At 39.9% G+C, this 20,260-nt stretch overlaps 2 protein-coding genes across 2 annotated transcripts in view; one reads left to right on the plus strand and one right to left on the minus strand.

The window, feature by feature from the left end:
- Positions 1 to 20,260, plus strand: part of LOC141798015 (mRNA decay activator protein ZFP36) — a 58,378-nt gene that overhangs the window by 12,214 nt on the left and 25,904 nt on the right. The window lies entirely within an intron of this gene.
- Positions 6,700 to 11,719, minus strand: LOC141797626 (ras-related protein Rab-1B-like). Its single transcript, XM_074679195.1, has 6 exons — positions 11,595 to 11,719; positions 9,164 to 9,236; positions 8,987 to 9,082; positions 8,816 to 8,911; positions 8,606 to 8,737; positions 6,700 to 7,187 (listed from the first exon to the last, which is right to left on the minus strand). Exons 1-6 carry the CDS (start codon positions 11,606 to 11,608, stop codon positions 6,954 to 6,956), a joined length of 645 nt encoding a protein of 214 aa, XP_074535296.1. The 5' UTR covers positions 11,609 to 11,719; the 3' UTR covers positions 6,700 to 6,953.

A 20,260-nucleotide genomic window follows, 5' to 3' on the forward strand; every position in this document is an offset into this window, starting at 1 on the left:
TGTACTATTTTCAGAACAGAGTGTTTCTAACACTTCACAGACAGATTCAGGGATTTCTACAACAGATGAACACGTAGAGGTGTGAAAATCTGCACATGCTCAGTTTGAACATCCAGCATCCTTACTTTCAATCCATGTTTGAAACATGAGAAAGCAGAAAACCCCCTCATAAAGTTCATTTAACTTTATTTAGCTAAACAGTAGATATCAGAAATGCCATTTATCGCGATTTAAAATGTGAATATTTTGACAAATCCGTTCAAACATGAAGCAGAGTGGTGCTGGGAAAAAGAGCTCGGGTGATGGAAAAGTAATGGGCTCCTAATTTAATATCCTCCAAAATACACAGAATCATTCATTTCATAACGTTATCAGAGGCTCACAAAGGACACGCGTTAACACTCAGTAGTTTCATTTGGATTACTGCATTATGAGAAGTTCAGGCTTTCAGGACGCGGTTTGTTTCTTTTTATTCTGCTGCGTCTTCTCTGAGACGAAGCAGTGAAGACAAAACAGAGAAACACGTCTGTCACAAGCCGGACCGTCCACCGCAGAGAGCCAGAGACAGAGCTTTCTCTCCAAATTTCAAAAGACAATCTGAACAAGACACAGTCGTTTTTATCTGACAGAGAAGAGGATTCATCTCAGATTCAGAGGAGAGAGGTCCATCAGAGCTGCAGAGCACACAAACAGACGAGGAAGAGGAGGAGAAGTTTGCCTCATGATTCACTTTAAAAACAGATAAAAGCCACAAAGGTTTAGAGGAAAAGGAACGACGACGGGAAGAATTTGAATTTTAAAAAAGCACTTTATTAAAGCCGGTCGTACTTCAGCAGCCACATTAGGAAAGAATGCATATGACAGAGGAAAAGGCACTCTGCATGAAAAATTCACGAGACAACAAAAAGCAAAACAGGCTTAAAAGCAAGTGATGAAGTGCCATCATCATTTAGTTTCTCTGTCCGTGATTGGAGGAGGAATAACGCAGCGAAGAAAAGTTTCTCTCAGGAGGAGACGGGAGCTTTGAGGAGGACAGAGTCAGAAAGAAAAATGTTTCTGCATCCAGGTCATGGAGTTAGAGTCTGATATGTCACTTTATGGGTTTACAAAGACCACAGACCACACAAACACAGATCCCTGACGAGTTTCTGACTGTCAGGAAACAAACTGGAAGAATCAGCAGCTTTCAAGCAGACGTGATGGATTATTTCTGTACAGTAACTCCTTCCAGCCTGAGACACAGTCAGAGGTGAACTGACAGCGCGCTGAAAAGACAGTGTTTCTCCTTATTTCACAGAATCATCTAAAGTGTCAGAGGGACCACTTTGTCCACAAGAGGGCGCCACATAAACACACAGTTTCTTCAAAGAGCGTTAACCCTTTAGTGTTTGGCTCAGCAGTTTTCGCCACGGTCACCGTCAACCTCATTTTCTGCAACTAGGTTAAAGTGTGCTTCACTTAAAACTCCAAGATTTTGAATTTTATGTTAAAAAGGGGGGAGGGGCGACATTTGTTTGGTAAAATTAGTTAAATTTAGTTCTTTCTTTATTATTATTTTTATTATTCAATGGTATTAAATCATTATTAAATTGCTATTTTGTATTTGAGTGATTCTATAACCAGGGGTAAATTTTAGGTTAACAAAAAAGTGGAAAAATCTGCTTTATTTTCTTCTAGTCTATTTGTTTGCAAAGTATATACCTGGAATATACTAAAAATAGTGTATTATTTGTCAGCTGTGTTATGAACAAAAGTTGTGACTATTTTTCCACATAGGTCCATATCGTTCTGAATTTAGAGTTATTCAACATTTCTCTGTCAGACTAAGCTCCCTAGAAATGTCCCCCATTTATCCCATCACAGTTTAGACAAAATTTTAAATAATTACAGCTCAAAAATTACATGTAAAACAGAACGTAAATTTGAAAAATAAATAAATAAAGATCTTTTTTATTTTTTTATTTTTTTTATTTTATTTTATTTTATTTTTTTTGGGGGGGGGGGGATTTGAAAGGGTGCAACATTTAACAAAAAGAAAAAAAAACTATTCTGTAAAATTTGAAAATTAAAACCATTCTGAATTTTGAAAAATGAATATCAAAAATTTGCAAAACACAAAACTTTGAAATTTCAAAAATTAAAAAAATTAAAATAAAATTTGAAATTTTAAAAAATGTAAAAAATAAAAATACATTTTTAAAATTAAAAAAAAAAGTTGAAAATTTGATAGGGTGCAACATTAACAAAAATAGAAATCCAAATTCCGTAAAATTTGAAAATTAAAACCATTCTAAATTTAAAAAAAAAAATGAATATCAAAAATTTGCAAAATTTCACAAAACTTTGAAATTTCAAAAATTAAAAAAAAAAAAAAATAAAATTTGAAATTTTAAAAACTTTAAAAAATAAAAATGAATTTTTTAAATTAAAAAAAAAAGTTGAAAATTTGATAGGGTGCAACATTAACAAAAGTAGAAATCCAAATTCCGTAAAATTTGAAAATTAAAACCATTCTAAATTTTTAAAAAAATGAATATCAAAAATTTGCAAAAATTTCACAAAACTTTGAAATTTCAAAAATTAAAAAAAATAGAAATAAAATATGAAATTTTGAAATTTAAAAAAATATATATATTTTTTTATAATAATAATGATAAAAATTAATTTGCAGAAATTTAACATTTTCAAAGGTGTACCTGAATTTGATAATATAATATTGCTTAACTCCTCATTTTTTGTTGTTTGCTTATGTCTTCCCACTTATCAACCATGTATATTAATCCAGCACGTTGTCAGTTAAATGAATCCATCCACAGAATTAAAATCAGTATTTTCTTCCAGATGAGTCTTTTTGTAGATGTAGTTATCTTCCCAGGGCTGTAAAACTTGAGGTTAGCCACAGGTGCATGGAAAGTTGGTGGGCTGCTGATGTTGTAGGAGGTGAAGTGGAGCGGTGGCAGGCTTTATTGACAGATGGGATGAAGATTTAGTTCAACTAAATGTTAACACAGGATTTTATTTAGTGTCAGTGTCTTTAATCATCAATATCCTCTGGAAGAAAAATAACTATTCTTTATTTCATGAATATTTTTTAAATCTACAAGGAGCCACTGTAGAGGAGTCAAAGGGCCACAGGTTGAACACCCTTGCTCATGATGGGTCGTAAAGCGTAACATTGCATCTATTTTTTCACTCTTAGAGAAATCAAAAACATCCGGTTTTAAAATTTGCAAATGTGTGTCTGCACCTGAGCTCAAATCTAGGACGAATGACGCTGGTGTTTCTTCTGTTTGACCCTGTTTTATAATCAGATCTGAAGAACAATTCAACACATGTGGTCCTGGTAGAGCAGCGCTTTGATCAGTGCAGCTGTGACCGCTCCTCTTCAGTCATCAGCCGGTGTGAAAACGCACCAGGTGAGCTCCACATCCAATTTGGTCTGAGCTGGGAAGGTGGAGAAGGACCATCTGATGCCTCTTGAATATCAGGTAGCAGCAACAGGAAATGAAAGAGTGCTCTTACATCCCCTTTGATCCATAGGTACAGTAATTTATCTGTGTTTTCTGAAACGTACCGAGCAAAGAAATGATCTTTGTGCCTGTGCTGCTCAGGTCGAGGAGTGCAGGCACACAGATACAGCCGCTAAGCCTCCAGTGCCCCCACAGCAATATTTTATATGAAGTCAAACACTGGTCTCAGAACAATAAACCTTCAGAGGTATCATCATTAAAGAAATACAAAAAGCAGCGCTAACAGCGCCCCGCCTCCCACGGTTTCCCCCGCTGCAGGAACGGCTCCCCAGATGACGGATCTGCTGACCCTTTAGCCGCCGCATCAATCAGCCTCATTATCCTGACCGCTGCCCGCCTCCTGGAGGAGACCTAAAACCTAACCGCTTGTAAAAGAAAATCTGCTTCTGAGGCAGATTTTAATGCTCGTCTGTTCCCACACCAACGCTCCCAGCGCTGACTGCACGGCCCGAAGATGCAGGAACGTTTTCAATATGGATAAAAATACCCAGGCCACCGAGCACGCTCAGAGAGAGCAGAGGAGGAGACGGTCTGAGTTACTCTGTGTTCACTTCATTTGATTTTTCAAGAGAAGATGTGTGAAGGTTCAGTTCGTAAAAAACAAGCTAAAGGCCGCAACGCAAGTTAAAAGCTCCTACACGACCTAAAGGCTACAACATGAGCTAAAGGTTGCAACACAAGCTAAGGGGTAAAACACAAGCTAAGGGGTAAAACACAAGCTTAAGACTAAAACATGAGCTAAAGCCTAAAACACTGGCTAGAGGCTCAAACACAGACTAAAGGCTAAACACAAGCTAATGGCTAAATACATGCTAAAGGCTTAAACACGAGCTTAAGCCTACAAACGCACACTTAAACACTGGCTAGAGGTAAAAACACAAGCTAAAGGCTAAAATATAGGCTAAGGGCAAAAAACACAGGTTAAATGCTAAAATAGCAATCCTAAGGCTAAAACACAAGCTAAAAGCTCCTACACGACCTAGAGGCTACAACATGAGCCAAAGGCTGCAACACAAGCTTAAGACTCAAATATGGGCTAAAGGCTAAAACACAAGCTATATGCTAAAATATAAGCCAAAGGCTTAAACGCAGACTGTAGGCTAAAACATAAACTGAATGCTAAAATAAGGGCCAAAACACAAGCTAAAGGCTTAGACATGGGCTTAATGCTTAAACATGGACTAAAGAGTTAAGGCTAAAACATGGGCTAAAGGCTAAAACACGAGCTAAAGCCTAAAACACAGATTAAAACACCGATAAAGGCTTAAACACAGACCAAAGGCTAAACACAGGCTAAAGACTCAAATATGGGCTAAAGGCTAAAACACAAGCTAAAAGCTCCTACACGACCTAAAGGCTACAACATGAGCTAAGGGGTAAAACACAAGCTAAGGGCTAAAACGTGAGCTCAAGCCTCAAACAAAGACTAAAGGCTAAACACAAGCTAATGGCTAAATTCATGCTAAAGGCTAAAACACGAGCTTAAGCCTACAAACGCACACTAAAACACTGGCTAGAGGTAAAAACACAAGCTAAAGGCTAAAATATCGGCTAAAGGCAAAAAACACAGGTTAAAGGCTAAAATAGCAATCCTAAGGCTAAAACACAAGCTAAAAGCTCCTACACGACCTAAAGGCTACAACATGAGCCAAAGGCTGCAACACAAGCTTAAGACTCAAATATGGGCTTAAGGCTGAAACACAAGCTTTATGCTAAAATATAAGCCAAAGGCTTGAACACAGGCTATAGGCTAAAACTTAAACTAAATGCTAAAATAAGGGCTTAAGGCCAAAACACAAGCTAAAGGCTTAGTCATGGGCTTAAGGCTTAAGCACCGATCTAAAGCTAAAACACAAGCTCAATGCTTAAACATGGACTAAAGAGTTAAGGCTAAAACATGGGCTAAAGGCTTACCTAAAGCTAAAATATGAGCTAAAGCTAAAACATGAGCTAAAGGCTAAACATAGCTTGTTTGACCTTTATCTTCTGAAGGACGTGAGCTGACTCTCTGATTTACCAACATCTTGTTTCCTGAGGTTTAATGAAACCATCATCACTTTCCTCTCCTGCAGCAGGAAAACAAACATTCCTGTGTTACTTGAAACATCCACACGGAGCCGTAATGACACCAACACTTTGTGACAGTGATTAAAAACACTTGGAGTGAATTTGTTAATTTATCTGATTCGTTTGGTTTGTTCTTTTCATAAAGGTCAAAGTTGGTGCAGATTTCCCTTTAGCTCCTGAGATAAATCTGTCAAATTGGAGCCCCTGCTGTGTCAGCATGGCTTCCCTTTGACTTGTAACACCAATAGAAGCCACTAAGTGGCAGTAGTGTGTAGGTAGTGTTACAGAGGAAGGAGGTACATGAACACAGTTTCTGATCAAGATATTTTTAGTGGGTTCAGCCCCAAAAACTTCATTTCTCACATTTTACAACCAAGAAACATCTCTGGGTGGATTTAAAGTCTCGGGATTTTGATCTTTCAGTCGTCATCAGAGTAAGCAGGCAGCCAAAACTACAAATCAGCAAACAGCAGCAGCAGCAGAAGAGCACAGAGAGTAAAAGATGAAGATGCAGACAAAGGCTTGAGGGTGATGGAGGTTGAAGTGAAACAAAAGGATCTGATTATTAAAGCGTTAAAGAGGGTGATGTTGGGGAAATCATAGAGGTGAAGGTAAACATTAAAGGTCGGTCGAATAAGAGCTAGAGAAGAGTGAGAGATCCTGATGCTGACAAAAAAAGAAAGAAAGTAGAAAAAAGCTGCATTTGTCAGTTTACACTTCAGAAACCACAGCAGGTGTAAAGAGAAGAGCAAGAGTGACATCTAGTGGAACGGAAGTGGAACAGCAGCTGAGCTGTGTTTCTTACAATCTACCTCTTCCTGTTTCCTCTTTCTGTCATCATGGACAGTCTAAACCATAATCGGAGATTCAATTTAACTTTATTGACATAAACAAACAAACAAAAATCTGGTTAATACAAGAAATCAACGACTTATCTTTCAGGGTCAAATATTTCCAACATTCGTCTTCAGAAAGAGCTCAAAGTACAAGAGAAAAAACTTAGTTTTCTTTTTATCTGGAGTTAAATCTAACAATGAGAGGACTTTTTTTAGTTATAAAACTCTCTCTAAATATTTAAATGCAGATTCTTTTAGTCGTTCAAGTGGCTCAGTTTTGATCATCTGACTTTTTTCTAATGTTGGATTAAAAAATATTAAGCTCAGAAAATATTTTCTGCTCACACTTAAATGTTTTCATCCTGAAAAGTCGTATTTTGCATCACAGTTGTTGTTCAATAGCAAACATGTCAACATATGAGTTTATCCCAAACATACATTCACACAGTCCACATCAGTCCAGATCCTAGACCAGAGGATGTGTTCACAGTATTCAGGTCAGCTCAGGGTCTCCTCCTGCTCAGCAGCAGTTACTGGCCTCCTGTGTCTGTTTCTCCCCTCCCAGCCACAGGGGGGCGCTGTTTATCTTGGGGTTCTGGGGCCTGGTCCCCTTCCCGTCACCCTGCATCCCTCCGTCCTCAGTGGCCACACGTTTGTGGATCTCAGAGGCCATGGTGAGGAAGGCCTTCTCCACGTTCTCCGAGCTCTTGGCGCTCGTCTCCAGGAAGGGGATCTTCAGGGACGAGGCCAGGTCCTGGAGAACGAAACCGAAACTTAAATAAACAGAAAAATCAGCAAATTTCAAGTCTGGATCATGAAAAAAAAATGGTACTATGACAAATTTGTCAGCTCCAGCAGATAGATTATACCTCCGAGTAAAAGTTTCAGATTGTTTTTCTATTTTGAGGCATCCAGTCCTGTTTTCTGGTGTTTAAAGAGCGCGCTGAGGGATGTCAGGGGTTGTTTAAAGCAGGGCCAGCGTTATGGGTGGCCCCTAAGGTCCCAGGCCCACCCTAAACTTTTCTGTTTCATTTCTTTCATTTTGCACTTTTCTATTTTCTTTCTATTTTCTTTCTTTTTAATTTTTTTTTCTTTTCCCTTTTTTCTTTTTAACTCTTTTTCCTTTTGAACTATTTTTTCATTTTAACTATTTTTTATTTTTTATTCTTTTTTATTTTTTATTCTTTTTTCTTCTTTCTTTCTTTTTTCTTCTTTCTTCTTTTTTCTTTTGAACTTTTTTCTTTTAAAACTATTTTTTCTTTTTATTTTTTCTACTTTTTTTTCTTTCTTCCTTTTTTCTTTTTGACTATTCTTTCTTTTTAACTATTTTTTCTTCTTTTTCTTTTTTCTTCTTTTTTTTTCTTTTTTCTTCTTTTTTCTTTTTCCTGTTTCTTCTTAATTCCTTTTTACTTTTTATTTTTTCCTCTTTTTTCGTTTTTTGCCTTCTTTTTTCTCTTTTCCTTTTTCCTTTTTTCTTCTTTTTTCTTTTTTGTCTTTCTTCTTCTTTTTTATCCTTTATCCTTTTTTCCTTTTCCTTTCTTTCTTCTTTCTTTTTTTCTATTTTTCATCTTTTTTCTAACTTTTTACTTTATTCTTTTTTCTTTACTTTTTGCTTTGTCTTCTTTATTATTCTTTTTTCTTTTTGATGTTCCGTTCTTTTTCTCTCTGTCTTGTTTTTATATTCATAATATATTTTTTAACATTTTATCAGTTTAAAAAAAAAGGGTGAAATTTTATCACTTCCTGTTTGATTTGTTAGCATTAGATGCTCTGTCTATGTAAAATTAGCCATTTCATCAGTCTGCTGGAGAAATAAAAAAGTTATAAAACATTCAGCTTCATGTGGGTGGGATCAGAAAATTATTTTGGTAAAGACTGTAGACCATTATTTGTTTTTAATATTATATTTTTTTTTATATCCATGGTTAATGTCCTTTCTTTTACAGCTTAAAATGCAGAAATGCAAATAAAGGTGGAAAAGGAACCAAATCTGCTCTTAAACCAAACTTAGAAACATCGATATATTGACAGTCATTTTTACCAATTGAATTAATGATCTACAAACTTTGTTACTCCAGGCCCAGCCAAAATTTGTCTGGCCCACCCAGAGCTGAAATCCTGGCTCCGCCCCTTGTCCACAGGTGTGTGGTGGTGAAGCGTGGAGCCCGTTACCTGTCCAGTGGCAGCGTCCACCACTTTCTTACTAACGAGGTCGGACTTGTTTCCCACCAGCAGCCTGGAGACGTTTTCACAGGCATAGCGATCGATCTCGTCCAACCACTGCTTCACGTTGTTAAAGGACTCCTGTGGAGAGAAGACGAGGAGGAGGAGGGTTAATGTTCACCCTCTCCTTCAGCTCGATGCTGTGACAGAAACACTGACCTGCTCTGTGACGTCGTAGACGATGATGATGCCGTGAGCTCCTCTGTAGTAGCTGGAGGTGATGGTTCGAAACCTCTCCTGACCCGCCGTGTCCCACTGAGGAGCACAAACCACAGATCAGACGCTGCCCACAGCAGGATTCAGCTACAGACGTTTTCTATCAGAGCTTACGATCTGCAGCTTCACCGTCTTCCCGTCCATGTCGATGGTCCTGATCTTAAAGTCCACGCCGATGGTGGAGATGTAACTCTCGGTGTACGTGTCGTCCTGGGAGACATGTGACAGGTCAGCTAACGATCATTAGCTCTCTGCTTCACACGCTAAGGCCAAAATAAACAGTCGGCCTACCGCAAAGCGAAGGAGCAGACAGGACTTCCCCACCCCAGAGTCTCCGATCAGGAGCAGTTTGAAGAGGTAGTCACTGAGAACGACGGACACACAGGAAGAAATAAAAACATGTACAGAAAGAGGAAGCTGTTCAGTTTATCTACAGATAGTTAGCTTCATCAGTTAGGATCCAAAGATAGACACAAGGTTATTCTCACTTATTACACACCTCTTTATTCCTTACAAAAACTGAATCTTCTGAGCTTGTTGGTCAATAATTTAGGCGTCGTCAAGTGAATTTGGCTCATACCGAGTCTCATGAGACATTTTTATTAAAAATGAGACATAAAACCTGCTTAGATAGTAATTTCTGCAGCGTAGTTTCAGACTCAGTAAGTTGCTGACTCAGAAAAATGCTAAAAATCAAAACTGACAAGGTTCTTTCTCCTTTAAATCCACAAAAAAGATGTGAATACAGGATTAATTTGTGCATGTGGTTATTTCAGGTTGTATTTATGCTTGTTGAAGACGCATGAAGTGGTCTCTGGATGTTTTCCCTCGTGTAGGATGAGCTTTGGTCGTCTAATTTATAAACCACTTTGAAAATCCATTGGCAGATTTTTTATTTGTTACAGCAATTTAGACATTGTTTTGTCTTTGAATAACTTAAAAGAAGATGTTTTTCTGGACTGACTCTGGACTCAGGTGAATGTGGCTCATATTAAGTCTAATAAGACAGTTTTTACTTAAAAAAAAGACAAAAAACTTGATGAAATTAAAAAAAAAAACATGACTAGAAACTAAAAACAAACCATAAAACACTAAAACAGGAGCAGAGTCTCGAGCTGGGCTAAAAACCAAGGAACAAAAATCGGTTTAAAGACGAGTTTTAAAATCTGAGGTGTTGCGCCATGTCATCAGCTTCAGACATGGATAAACAAACCTGCTTCACAGATAGAGTTATAGACAAGTTACTCCACACTAAGGCCTCGTTAACGCAGCAACGTTTCCCTCCAAAATGCAAAAACCTAGAGGAAAAAAATCTGGGTTTACACAGAAATACTGAGGAACTGAAAACGCTGTAGTGAGCATGCCAGGCCTGTAGGTGGCGCTGTAACTTTCCTGTCCAGAAGCAGCTTTTGGTAGATCTCCTCTGAAGTAGAGTTGGGCTGATCATCTGGTGTGTTGGTAGTCACAAACACACCAAGCCAAAAAAAGCCGTTTTACTATCAGCACACACTGTAGGGGGGGTGAATTTTTTTCTGACTCAGCCGTTCAGAGGATATTAAGATCGCAAGCACCCCCAATCAGAGGCACAGCTGAGGGTCACATGACCGACAGGCGCCCTATAGCTGTACACAAAGCCCCTGCCACTACCAATATGGCCGCTATAGCTGATCTGCTTCATTTTCTGTTTCAGAAACAGACGGGTAAAGTCGGGGAGACTACTTCCATGTTTTTTACAGTCTATGGTGAATGCCAAGAGCAGAAGTGGAGCAACAGATGCTCATTTTGTCAAAGACAGCAGATTGAGCAGCACAAGATCAACATGGTAGATCACCACAATCGTAACAACGAGACTGTTGGATGCATGAAAAGTAAAACTCTGGAGGCTGTTTTCAAAAGTATGTGTTTTAGGTCGCCTAAAACACTGTTTTTGACAGGCCGGATAATACTTAAGTGTTTTATCCTAAAATCGTTGTTGTGTAAACGGCCTCCAAGTCCCAGGCCAAAGGAGCAGAATTCCCAAAAATCCCTTTTCCCATTTTTAATTGATTGCAGAGATAGTAGAGCTGAGACAAAATGTTGGCGTGTCGATTCGGTTTAGATGTTAATTCTTCAAGAATTTACATTTTTACATCCAACCCAGCTTATAAACAAAAACTAGAATGAAGGATTCAAATTTGAAAAAAAGAGTCTACCAACGTTACATGATTTGTTTTAAAAACTAAAACTAAACTACAGTGAAAGACCATCGTAGCTTAAGATGACACCTGCAGTTATCTCATTAACACCTAGCTCTGCTCCTCCGTTCAGGCCTCTGAACTGTGCTGAGCATCAAACAAAACCACGACTTTGCAAAGAATCTGCTCATTTCTGAAATTTTTCTGGTATTTTTACAATTATTTAGTAAAATGTAGTTATTAAATATTGCATAGATTGGCTGTTAGATCACTCAACCAAAATAGGGGAGCTTCAGAGCAAAAACTACAGAGTTACACTTCCACCTGTCCCAGACTACAATACCCATCAGCCACTGGGGCCTAGTGATCCAAATGCAAGTTGCTTGACATGCAGGAAACCAAGCTTCAAAGCTTCTGGTTGAAATTCAGGAGGATGAAGCTCTGATAACTTGATAAGTTCAGAGTTAACACAGACAGAGACTGTCAGTGTTAAAGAGCAGGTGTCAGCGTCAAATATCCAACGTTTACAGCTTCAAACAGACACTTACTATTCAGGGTTCATGTTGACGTCGATCCAGATCACAGCGCAGAACAAAAACTGAGTCCTGAAGTTAGAAACGCAGCGTCTATCGGTCTGTGCTGCTGCGTCGAGCCTCTCTGTGTCCGTGTGTGTCTGTCCTTTGGAGCTGCCTGCCGTCCGTCCTCCCGTCAGCCCGAGCTGACTGGTTCAGAGGCATTATTTATTAATAAAGTCCAGCTCGGGTTACAGCGGGGACAGCACCTGGACCTCAGACAAACGCACGCACATGCACTCACTAACAGTCTGCAGCGCTGTGCACACCTCAGACCTTCACCTGAGCTGGTTTTAGCTTCATTTCTCTGCGGTTTGATGTCAGCAGGGATCTGTTAACGAAGGGTGAGGGGAGATCTGTTCCTGTTTCTGTTTTTGGTCTCTACGTCTGACGTCAGCAGCAGATCTCCCAAACACACAACAGGAAGTAGCTCCAGACATGCTGGTTCGACCCCGAAAGGAAGAGCGACAAACACTGGAAGCATCCTCACTTCCTGTGTGACGGCTGTGTCGTGTTTTTCGCGCTGTATCTCGCCGCTATGCCGTCCAGCTTTTGCGTAGCTGACGCAGCTTTCAGCATCCAGCTGGATTATGGTTTCTGCACAAACGTGACACACAGCGAAGAGACGAGAGAACGACTTTTATACTTTTAACACTCCTAAACTGCAGGGGGCAGTGTATCACAAATGCACATCTACCACAGTACTTCACTAGAGAAGAAGAAGTTTTTTACACTTTTTACAACATTATTTTGCCAATTCCTCATCTTTGACCAGTGTTGCGTCATCTCACGCTTCGTCACATGGTTATCACGAGGTCGCCATGCCATGAATCACATCAATGCCTGGATTTTTTGTACTTTTGACACTAGGAGCTCCTGCTTGTTTGTGCGTCTTCATGTCGAAGTTTGAAATTTTCAGAGGTGCACATTGTGGGAAGATTGCGCTTGAAGGGGCAGGGCTTGGCCCTTTGAAGTCATGCAGACCTCTCTAAAAGCTGATTCATGCTTGACACGTTGGACAAATGACGTCGTTTTCACACCTACGCCCCCTTGCACTGTCCATTTCACGCAGAAAATTACCGTGTCGCGCACACTTGAAAATTTCTAACCGGCCGGACGGAGCCACACGGACAACATGGCAGAAGAACGGGATGTCCTAATGGCCGAAGTGCAGAAATACAGGCATCTGTTTATCTCTTCACACAGAGATCACAGTGATAACTCAGTGGGAAATGGCGTCGAATTGCAGCATCCCTCGGCAGAGAGGAGGAATCAGTTAAAATCAATCAATCAATCAAACTTTATTTATAAAGCACTCTTCATGCACAATAGTGACAAAAGAAAAAACAAAACAAAACAAACAAAAAATAATGATAATAATCAAAAGTGACCTGATAAACACACATAAACATAAACATCATACAAATTAAAATGTTAAACTCACTATAAGAAAACAAAACAAAAGAGTAAAGCAGTAAAAGAGAAACGATGTAAAACTAAAACTTTAAGATACAAAATTCAAAAGCTGAAAGTAACAGTGCAGTAAATGAGAAGATAAATTATTAGGTTAAGACACATAAAAAGATAAATATATATTTAACCAGAGGTTAGGATCCAAACTCAATTAGATAAATAGATAAAGAAGTAAAACTTAGTTGAAAGCAAGACTAACAAGTTAACTTTTAAGTTTGGTTTTAAAACAACCTGGAAAAATCTTCAGACTGATATGTCATGATGGAAACAAAGGCAAACTTCTTTGACTCTCCTTTAGTACTCTGGTAGACGTACGTTTGTGATACTCCGCCCCCTGCAGGTTGGGAATGGACACCAACAGATGCCACCATTAAAAGCATGAAAGCCTCACGCGATCACATGCACCCAGCATAAACTAATTTCTGTCTTTACTTACTGGCTGTGGAAACACAAACAAGATCAGGCTTCACTGATCCAACCCGTACCAAACCGGACCACTTGGTGGAAACGGGGCTTTAGAAAAAACCATCAACCAAGTCTACGTTTTCACACATGCACAGCCTATGTCTACCAAAACAAAAGCCTCAGAGCTGCACAGAGCTGCACAGAGCTGCACTCAGCGTTCACGGCTCTGTCCTGTTGTTGTGCACGTGCTCAGTGCAGCCATGCAGCTGATCATTCATCTAATGAGAGCAGAGCTGAAGCATGCTGGGAGTAAAACATGATCTCTGCACTTTGTTGGCTTCAGGAAGTCTTTATCGATGCATCGTTTCATCTTTTCAAAACAAAAGTTTTCAAGCTTCTGTGTCATCCCTTATTTTCATCTCCTCTGTCGTCTCCTTCTTTCTTTCCTTCCTGGTCAATTTTGGCCTTCTCTAACTTTCCTTTCCTGCCTCCTCATCTCCTCTGTTTCAGTTTTTCATCTTATTTCCAGATTTTTCCTTTCCTTTCCCCTTCTTTGTTTCCTTCCCTGTCATCTCCTTTCCTTCCCTTGCATCAGTTTCATCACATCTCATTCCAGTTTTCTTTGCCTCCTTTTTCTTTTCTGCCTCTCAACAGTTTTCCCCCCTTGGTTCCTTTCCTCCTCTCCTCTTTTCTAATCTGCTTTCCTTTCCTTCCCTCCTCACTCCTCCTCCTCTCCTCCTTTATTTTTGGGAGCACAAAGCGAAAGTGATGCAGCATAATTCACGGCCTGATTCCCGTGTGTGACCCTGTGGTCACGGGAGCGAGCAGGGAGCAGGGGATTGTGGGATACGCGATGGCTGAGCAGCTGTGATGGGGTCAAGGGTCAGAAGCCCTGACGACGGCCTGTTGCCGGGGCAGAGGCGGTGGCGCGGTGGTTGCCAGGGCAGAGGCAGGCTTTGTGGAGCTCCCGATGGAGCATGGAGGTGGGAAAACTGGGGGAAGGGACGGAGAGAAAGAGGAGACATAAAGAAGGAGGAGAGAAAGGAGTTGACAAAGGGAGGGAGGGTTAGAAAGCAAGAGGAAGGGTGGGAAAGTGAGAGGAGAGAATAAGAAGAAAGGAAAATGAAGCTGTTCCCTGAACGTGGAGGAAAGAGAAGACGAGAAGAAATCAGCTGAAGAAGAAATCAGCTGGATGATGTAGACACACAGGAGAGAAACATGAAGACTTTCACATCGGCACACGTTTATCGAGCTCAGATCAGCTGTTTGTGGCTGCACCTCTAAAATTAATTTACTGACTGAAACATCCATAAAAGTTACTTCATGAAGCTTTATTCTGACACATTTTCTTCCCCTAAGTCCAAACACTTTGTTCTCAGTTTTTCCTCTCACATGAGTTTGATAAAAAGTGAAGTCACTAAGAATCCAGAAAAGACGATTTGTGCTCTGAGACGTGTCTGTAACGTGTAACGTTAGTGAATCCTGGTTCTGTCCTACCAGAGCTCATCTACCAACTCCAACCTCACCAAGCAGAGCTAACGTAACCTGGCTCTTCATTTTATTGATAGACTCTCAAGTTTGAACAGACCACTGCAGAATAACTGCTGACTGTGGGTTGGAGCCAACATTAGCACAAACAGATAAACCTGAGTTTAGCCTTTAGCTCCTGTTTTAGCCTTTAGCTAGTGTTTAAGCCATTAATTGTGTTTAAGCCTTTAGCTGGTGTTTAAGCCTTTAGCGTGTGCTTTCGCCTATAGCTTGTTTTAAAGCCATTAATTGTGTTTTAGCCTTTAGCTGGTGTTTAAGCCTTTGGCTCATGTTTTAGCCTTAAGCTTGTTTTGTAGCCTTTAGCTTGTGTATAGGCCTTTAGTTTGGGTTTGGGTTTGAGTTTTTAGCTAGTGTTTTAGCCTTTAGCTTGTGTTTTATCCTTTAGCCTGTGTTTTAGCCTTTAGCCTGTGTTTAAGCCTTTCATATTTTAGTCTTTAGCCTGTGTTTTAGCCTTTAGCCTGTGTTTAAGCCTTTCATATTTTAGTCTTTAGCTTGTGTTTTAGCCCTCAGCTTGTTTTTCAGCCTTAAGCTCATGTTTAAGCCTTTAGCTTGTTTTGTAGCCTTATGCATCTGCATAGGCCTTGAGCTTGGGTTTGGGTTTTTAGCTATTGTTTTAGTCTTTAGCTTGTGTTTAAGCATTAAGCTTGTGTTTAAGCTTTCAACTCATATTTAGCTATTAGCTTGTGTTTGGGTTTGAGTTTTAACTAGTGTTTTAGCCTTTTGCCTGTGTTTAAGCCTTTCATATTTTAAACTTTAGCTTGTGTTTTAGCCCTCAGATTGTGTTTCAGCCTTAAGCTCATGTTTTAGCCTCAAGCTTGTTTTGTAGCCTTTAGCTTGTGTATAGGCCTTAGCTTGGGTTTGGGTTTTTAGCTAGTGTTTTAGCCTTTAGCTTGTGTTTTATCCTTTAGCCTGTGTTTTAGCCTTAAGCCTGTGTTTTACCATTTAGCTAGTGTCTCAGCCTTTAGCTTGTATTTTAGCCTTTGACTAATTTTTTAGCCTTTAGCTTGTTTTGTAGCCTTTAGCTTATGCATAGGCCTTAGCTTGGATTTGGGTTTTAGCTTGCGTTTTGGCCTTTAGCTTGTGTTTAAGCCTTTAGCATGTGTTTAAGCTTTAAGCTCATATTTAGCTACTAGCTTGTGTGGTATTTTTTAGCTTGTGTTTGGGTTTGAGTTTTAACAAGTGTTTTAGCCTTTTTCCTGTGTTTAAGCCTTTTATATTTTAGTCCTTAGCTTGTGTTTTAGCCCTCAGCTTGTGTTTCAGCCTTTAGCTCATGTTTTAGCCTTTAGCTTGTTTTGTAGACTTAAGCATGTGCACAGGCCTTGGGCTTGGGTTTGTTTTTTTTTGCTATTGCTTTAGCCTTCAGCTTGTGTTCAAGCATTTAGCTTGAGTTTTCTCCTAAAGCCTGTGTTTTAGCCTTTAGCCTGTTTTCTAGACCTTAGCCTATGTTTTAGCCTTTAGCCTGTGTTTTAGCCTTTGGCTCATGTTTTGGCCTTTAGCTTGTGCATAGGTCTTTAGCTTAGGTTTGGGTTGGGTTGTTAGCTAGTGTTTTAGCCTTTAGCCTGTGTTTTAGCCCTTTGACTCATGTTTTACCCTTTAGCTCATGTTTTGCTTTACTGAACCGTGCTTATGTATTACCTGAAGCCTGATTTTCTTCACATAGTCATGGTTTATTTTTAATGCTGAGCCGACGTGGCAAACAGGATCTTTGAGCACAGGAACCAGGGATGGAGAAAATAAAAAACATCAGGGAGTTTTTTTCTTTATTTGGTGTTTTTTAAAAGTTTAAAAGTTTTTCCTTTCAGTCTCCACAGCTTCTCTTTGTAAGAAAAGTTGTTTTATGGTTTGAATCTTTGTCGTGATTCATTTAGTTAACGTGTAGATTCTCCATCACTCTGAGCCTTTGTTTACCACTGACTTACACACAAACCAGGGTGTGTGTGTGTGTTTGGGAGCAGATGTGTGTGTTTGTATGTGTGCTGCAGACAGACTGAAGAGTGTGTGAGTCACTTTGTGTGTGTGTGTGCAGGTCAGTGGCTGGAGTTAAACCCGGTCATTGTTGGAGCGTCCCTGGGGACCTGAGGGAGCGGGGATAAATAGGTGCTTTTCACCATTCACCCTTATTTTACCACGCTCCCTGGCTCCTGCATGTGTGTGAGCGTTTGTTTGTCAGGCAGTGTGTGAGTGTGTGTGTGTGTGTTTGTCTTTGTGACTTTGAAAACATGTTGTGTGCGTCTGTGGGAGTGAGCGCTGGGATCATTGCTGAAAAAAAACACCTGTTTGGAAACAAACAAACAACAACAACAACAACAACAGTGCAATAAAACACGTAAAGTGAGTCGTTCGGTCTTAATGAATCCTGTGTTGAAAGAGAAACTCTGACGAAGGCTGAGCGCGTTATTACCTTGTCTGTTTTTGGTTTTGGATTTTCAAAGCAGAGATTAAAATGTTTGTTGTGACAAATAAAGAAAAGAAAGAAATTTATTTTTGGTGTTTGAGTTTAGCGTCAAAAAAGAGTCAAATGATTCGTTTCTGTGTGTGAGAAAGTGTGAGAGTGTGAGCATGCAGACTGTTGTTGCTATTGACGCAAGATTTATGTGGAGTCACTCCTTCATTTTGCTCTTTTCTGTGTGTGTGTGTGTGTGTGTGTGTGTGTGTGTGTGTGTGTGTGTGTGTGTGTGTGTGTGAGACTGCGTCGGGGACGGCCCTGAGGCCAATTAGAGGACAGATAATTAACCTCATTGAAACTGGAGTCGAATGAAGGCCTTATTGTAGCGAGAGGTTGTGTGTGTGTGTGTGTGTGTGTGTGTGTGTGTGTGTGTGTGTGTGTGTGTGTGTGTGTGTGTGTGTGTGTGTGTGTTTGAGATCCCTAAAACCAGCCTGTCCTTGTGCGTCCTGCCCTCCTCTAAATGATGTGGCGGCTGCTCTGAATCAGAGCAGGAAATGCGCTCTGAGGAAGCGTGGCGCTCTGGACGGCGTCCTTCATTAAGAGAACAAGAAAACGTTTAGAAATCAGATCTTCTGATCTGGGAAATGTTCAAACATGATGCACAGAATGAAAACCATGAATAATTTAATCCATGGGTTGTGTTCTGTACTCACAGCACCTTGTTGGATTGACGCTCTGTGTGTCGAAGGCGGGCTGAGACCCTCTGACGGTGTCAGCTCATGAACACTGTCAGCTACAGGAAGTTTTTCTTTCATCTTATTTTTTTATCCAAACACTTTGTTGTTGTTTTCATTCAGCTTAGAAGCATTTAAAGCATTTATTTATGAGAGAAATACTCTTATATGTACCCCTTTTCTAACACAAAAAGGTGTAATATCCCTTTAACAACACTTTCACACACTTTAATATTCTAGCAAAGCTTCCATAACTTTATTCACAACACAAACATGAAGCTACGCCTGGTTGTGGCATTCAACCTTTAACTTGTATTTGCTACAAAATACTACACAGAAATACTTTCTCACTATCACAAAAACTGCTAGCATTAGCATTGTTAGCGTTCAGACTAAGGCCACGTTTACACAACACCAAAAATGGTCAAATCTGATAACATTTCATTGCGTTTAGATGAGACCGCACTGAGTTTTGTCTGAAAACACAGAGCAGAGCGTTTCAGGGTGAAACGTCACTGCATGTGCACTCGCAGTTTCAGGTGAAGGTTGCGCGCAGCCACAAATTCCAGTTAAGCCATTCCGGTCCAGTTGGTGGCGGTAATGCTCCTCCAGGTTGGATTGCCAACCGTCTCACACGGCAGAAAAAAAGAAAGAACAACCACAACAATGACAGCTGATTTCTGAGTAGCATATATACACATATATATCCACATCGCCACCTACTGGCCTGGCATGGCCTCTACATGTTTGTGATTTGTCCTCTTGGAGTCGTATGCACACGGATCATCATGTAAACGCAGGTGGCTTTCGGAAACGCAAAGGAAGAATCTTTGCTGGAGTCTCCGTGTAAACATGGCCTTAAACTCGTGTTTTCAGACTCCTGTCTAAAAATGATCGTATTCAACAACTTGTGAAAACACAAAGTGCTCAGTGCTAATGTTTTTAAAACTGTTATAGTCTGGTTTTTGTGACTTTTGAGTTCATTTTACTAACTTTTGGCAAGAGAGACACACTTTGAGCTGCTGTTAGCATCTCAGAAGGAATGTTTATAGGCCTTGTGCACAATCGATCACGACGTATATCTGGCTAAAAACTGGGTGGCATGTAAACTTCCAGTCTCCATAGAGCGCCGTGCTAGCGAATGATAATATTAAATGTTTGTCATCGTATTATCCGAAACGGTGCATTATCGTCGTTGCTGTATGGTTATGTTCATGTTTTTAATTTGTCAATCGTCGATAAACGTGACATAAAACCTAATTTTTGACCTCTAATAACTAATGGAAACAAAACTTTCCAGAAAAAAAAGAGGACTTCAATACAAGACAGCCAAATGATATCTTCAAATCACCACAACAATCATACGTGAAGAACATTTCAACCAGGTGTATTCATTTTTAAAGTTTGACCACAGCCCATCTGGAATGACTGGGGAGATGGATTTTTTGACCTATACCGCAGCCAGCCACCAGGGGGAGCAGTTTTTGTGGAGACCTCACTTTGAGCTGAGCAAGATGACGTCCATTTTTTTTACAGTCTATGGTTACGTCACATTTCTGTCGTGTCTAACATGTTTTGTCAGCTTTTATTTTGTAGGAGTGTTGTCTTTAGTTTTACCTCCTGTCCTCGGGTTGATGAAAAAAAAATGGTAACGTTAGTACATAGTAATTTAGAGTGGGAAACAGGAAATGATCTGTAGGAAGAGATGAGGATAACTTCCAACAACACAGGAAAAAGCATCCAAAACTGGATGTTAGCTTTCACCTTCTTCTTCTTCTTCTTCCACAGTGAGATGCTGTTTGACAGGAAACAAGTCTGAATTTGATTTTCTCATTGAGCTCTGGAGTAAATTTCATCCTCAGTGAGACTACAGGGCTTTCCCCTCACAACAAGCTGCTGTTTCACTGGCGGATGGAGGTTTCTCTGATTGGAAAAGTCCACTTCCTCTTTGGCATCAAGTCTTTGTCTCTCTGTGTGGGCCTGTACGGTCTCTTTATTACAGAAAGTGCAGCAGAAACATGTGCAGAGAGTGTTTTTTAAATCCTGTGTTCAGTTATTAACGCGGCTCATCACTGAACGTGGTAATCCTGTTTTTC

Source organism: Halichoeres trimaculatus, unplaced genomic scaffold, assembly GCF_033239565.1.
Source record: "Halichoeres trimaculatus isolate MK-OKI-2021-1 unplaced genomic scaffold, fHalTri1.1 fHalTri1_scaffold_9, whole genome shotgun sequence".
NCBI classification, from domain to species: Eukaryota; Metazoa; Chordata; class Actinopteri; order Labriformes; family Labridae; genus Halichoeres; species Halichoeres trimaculatus.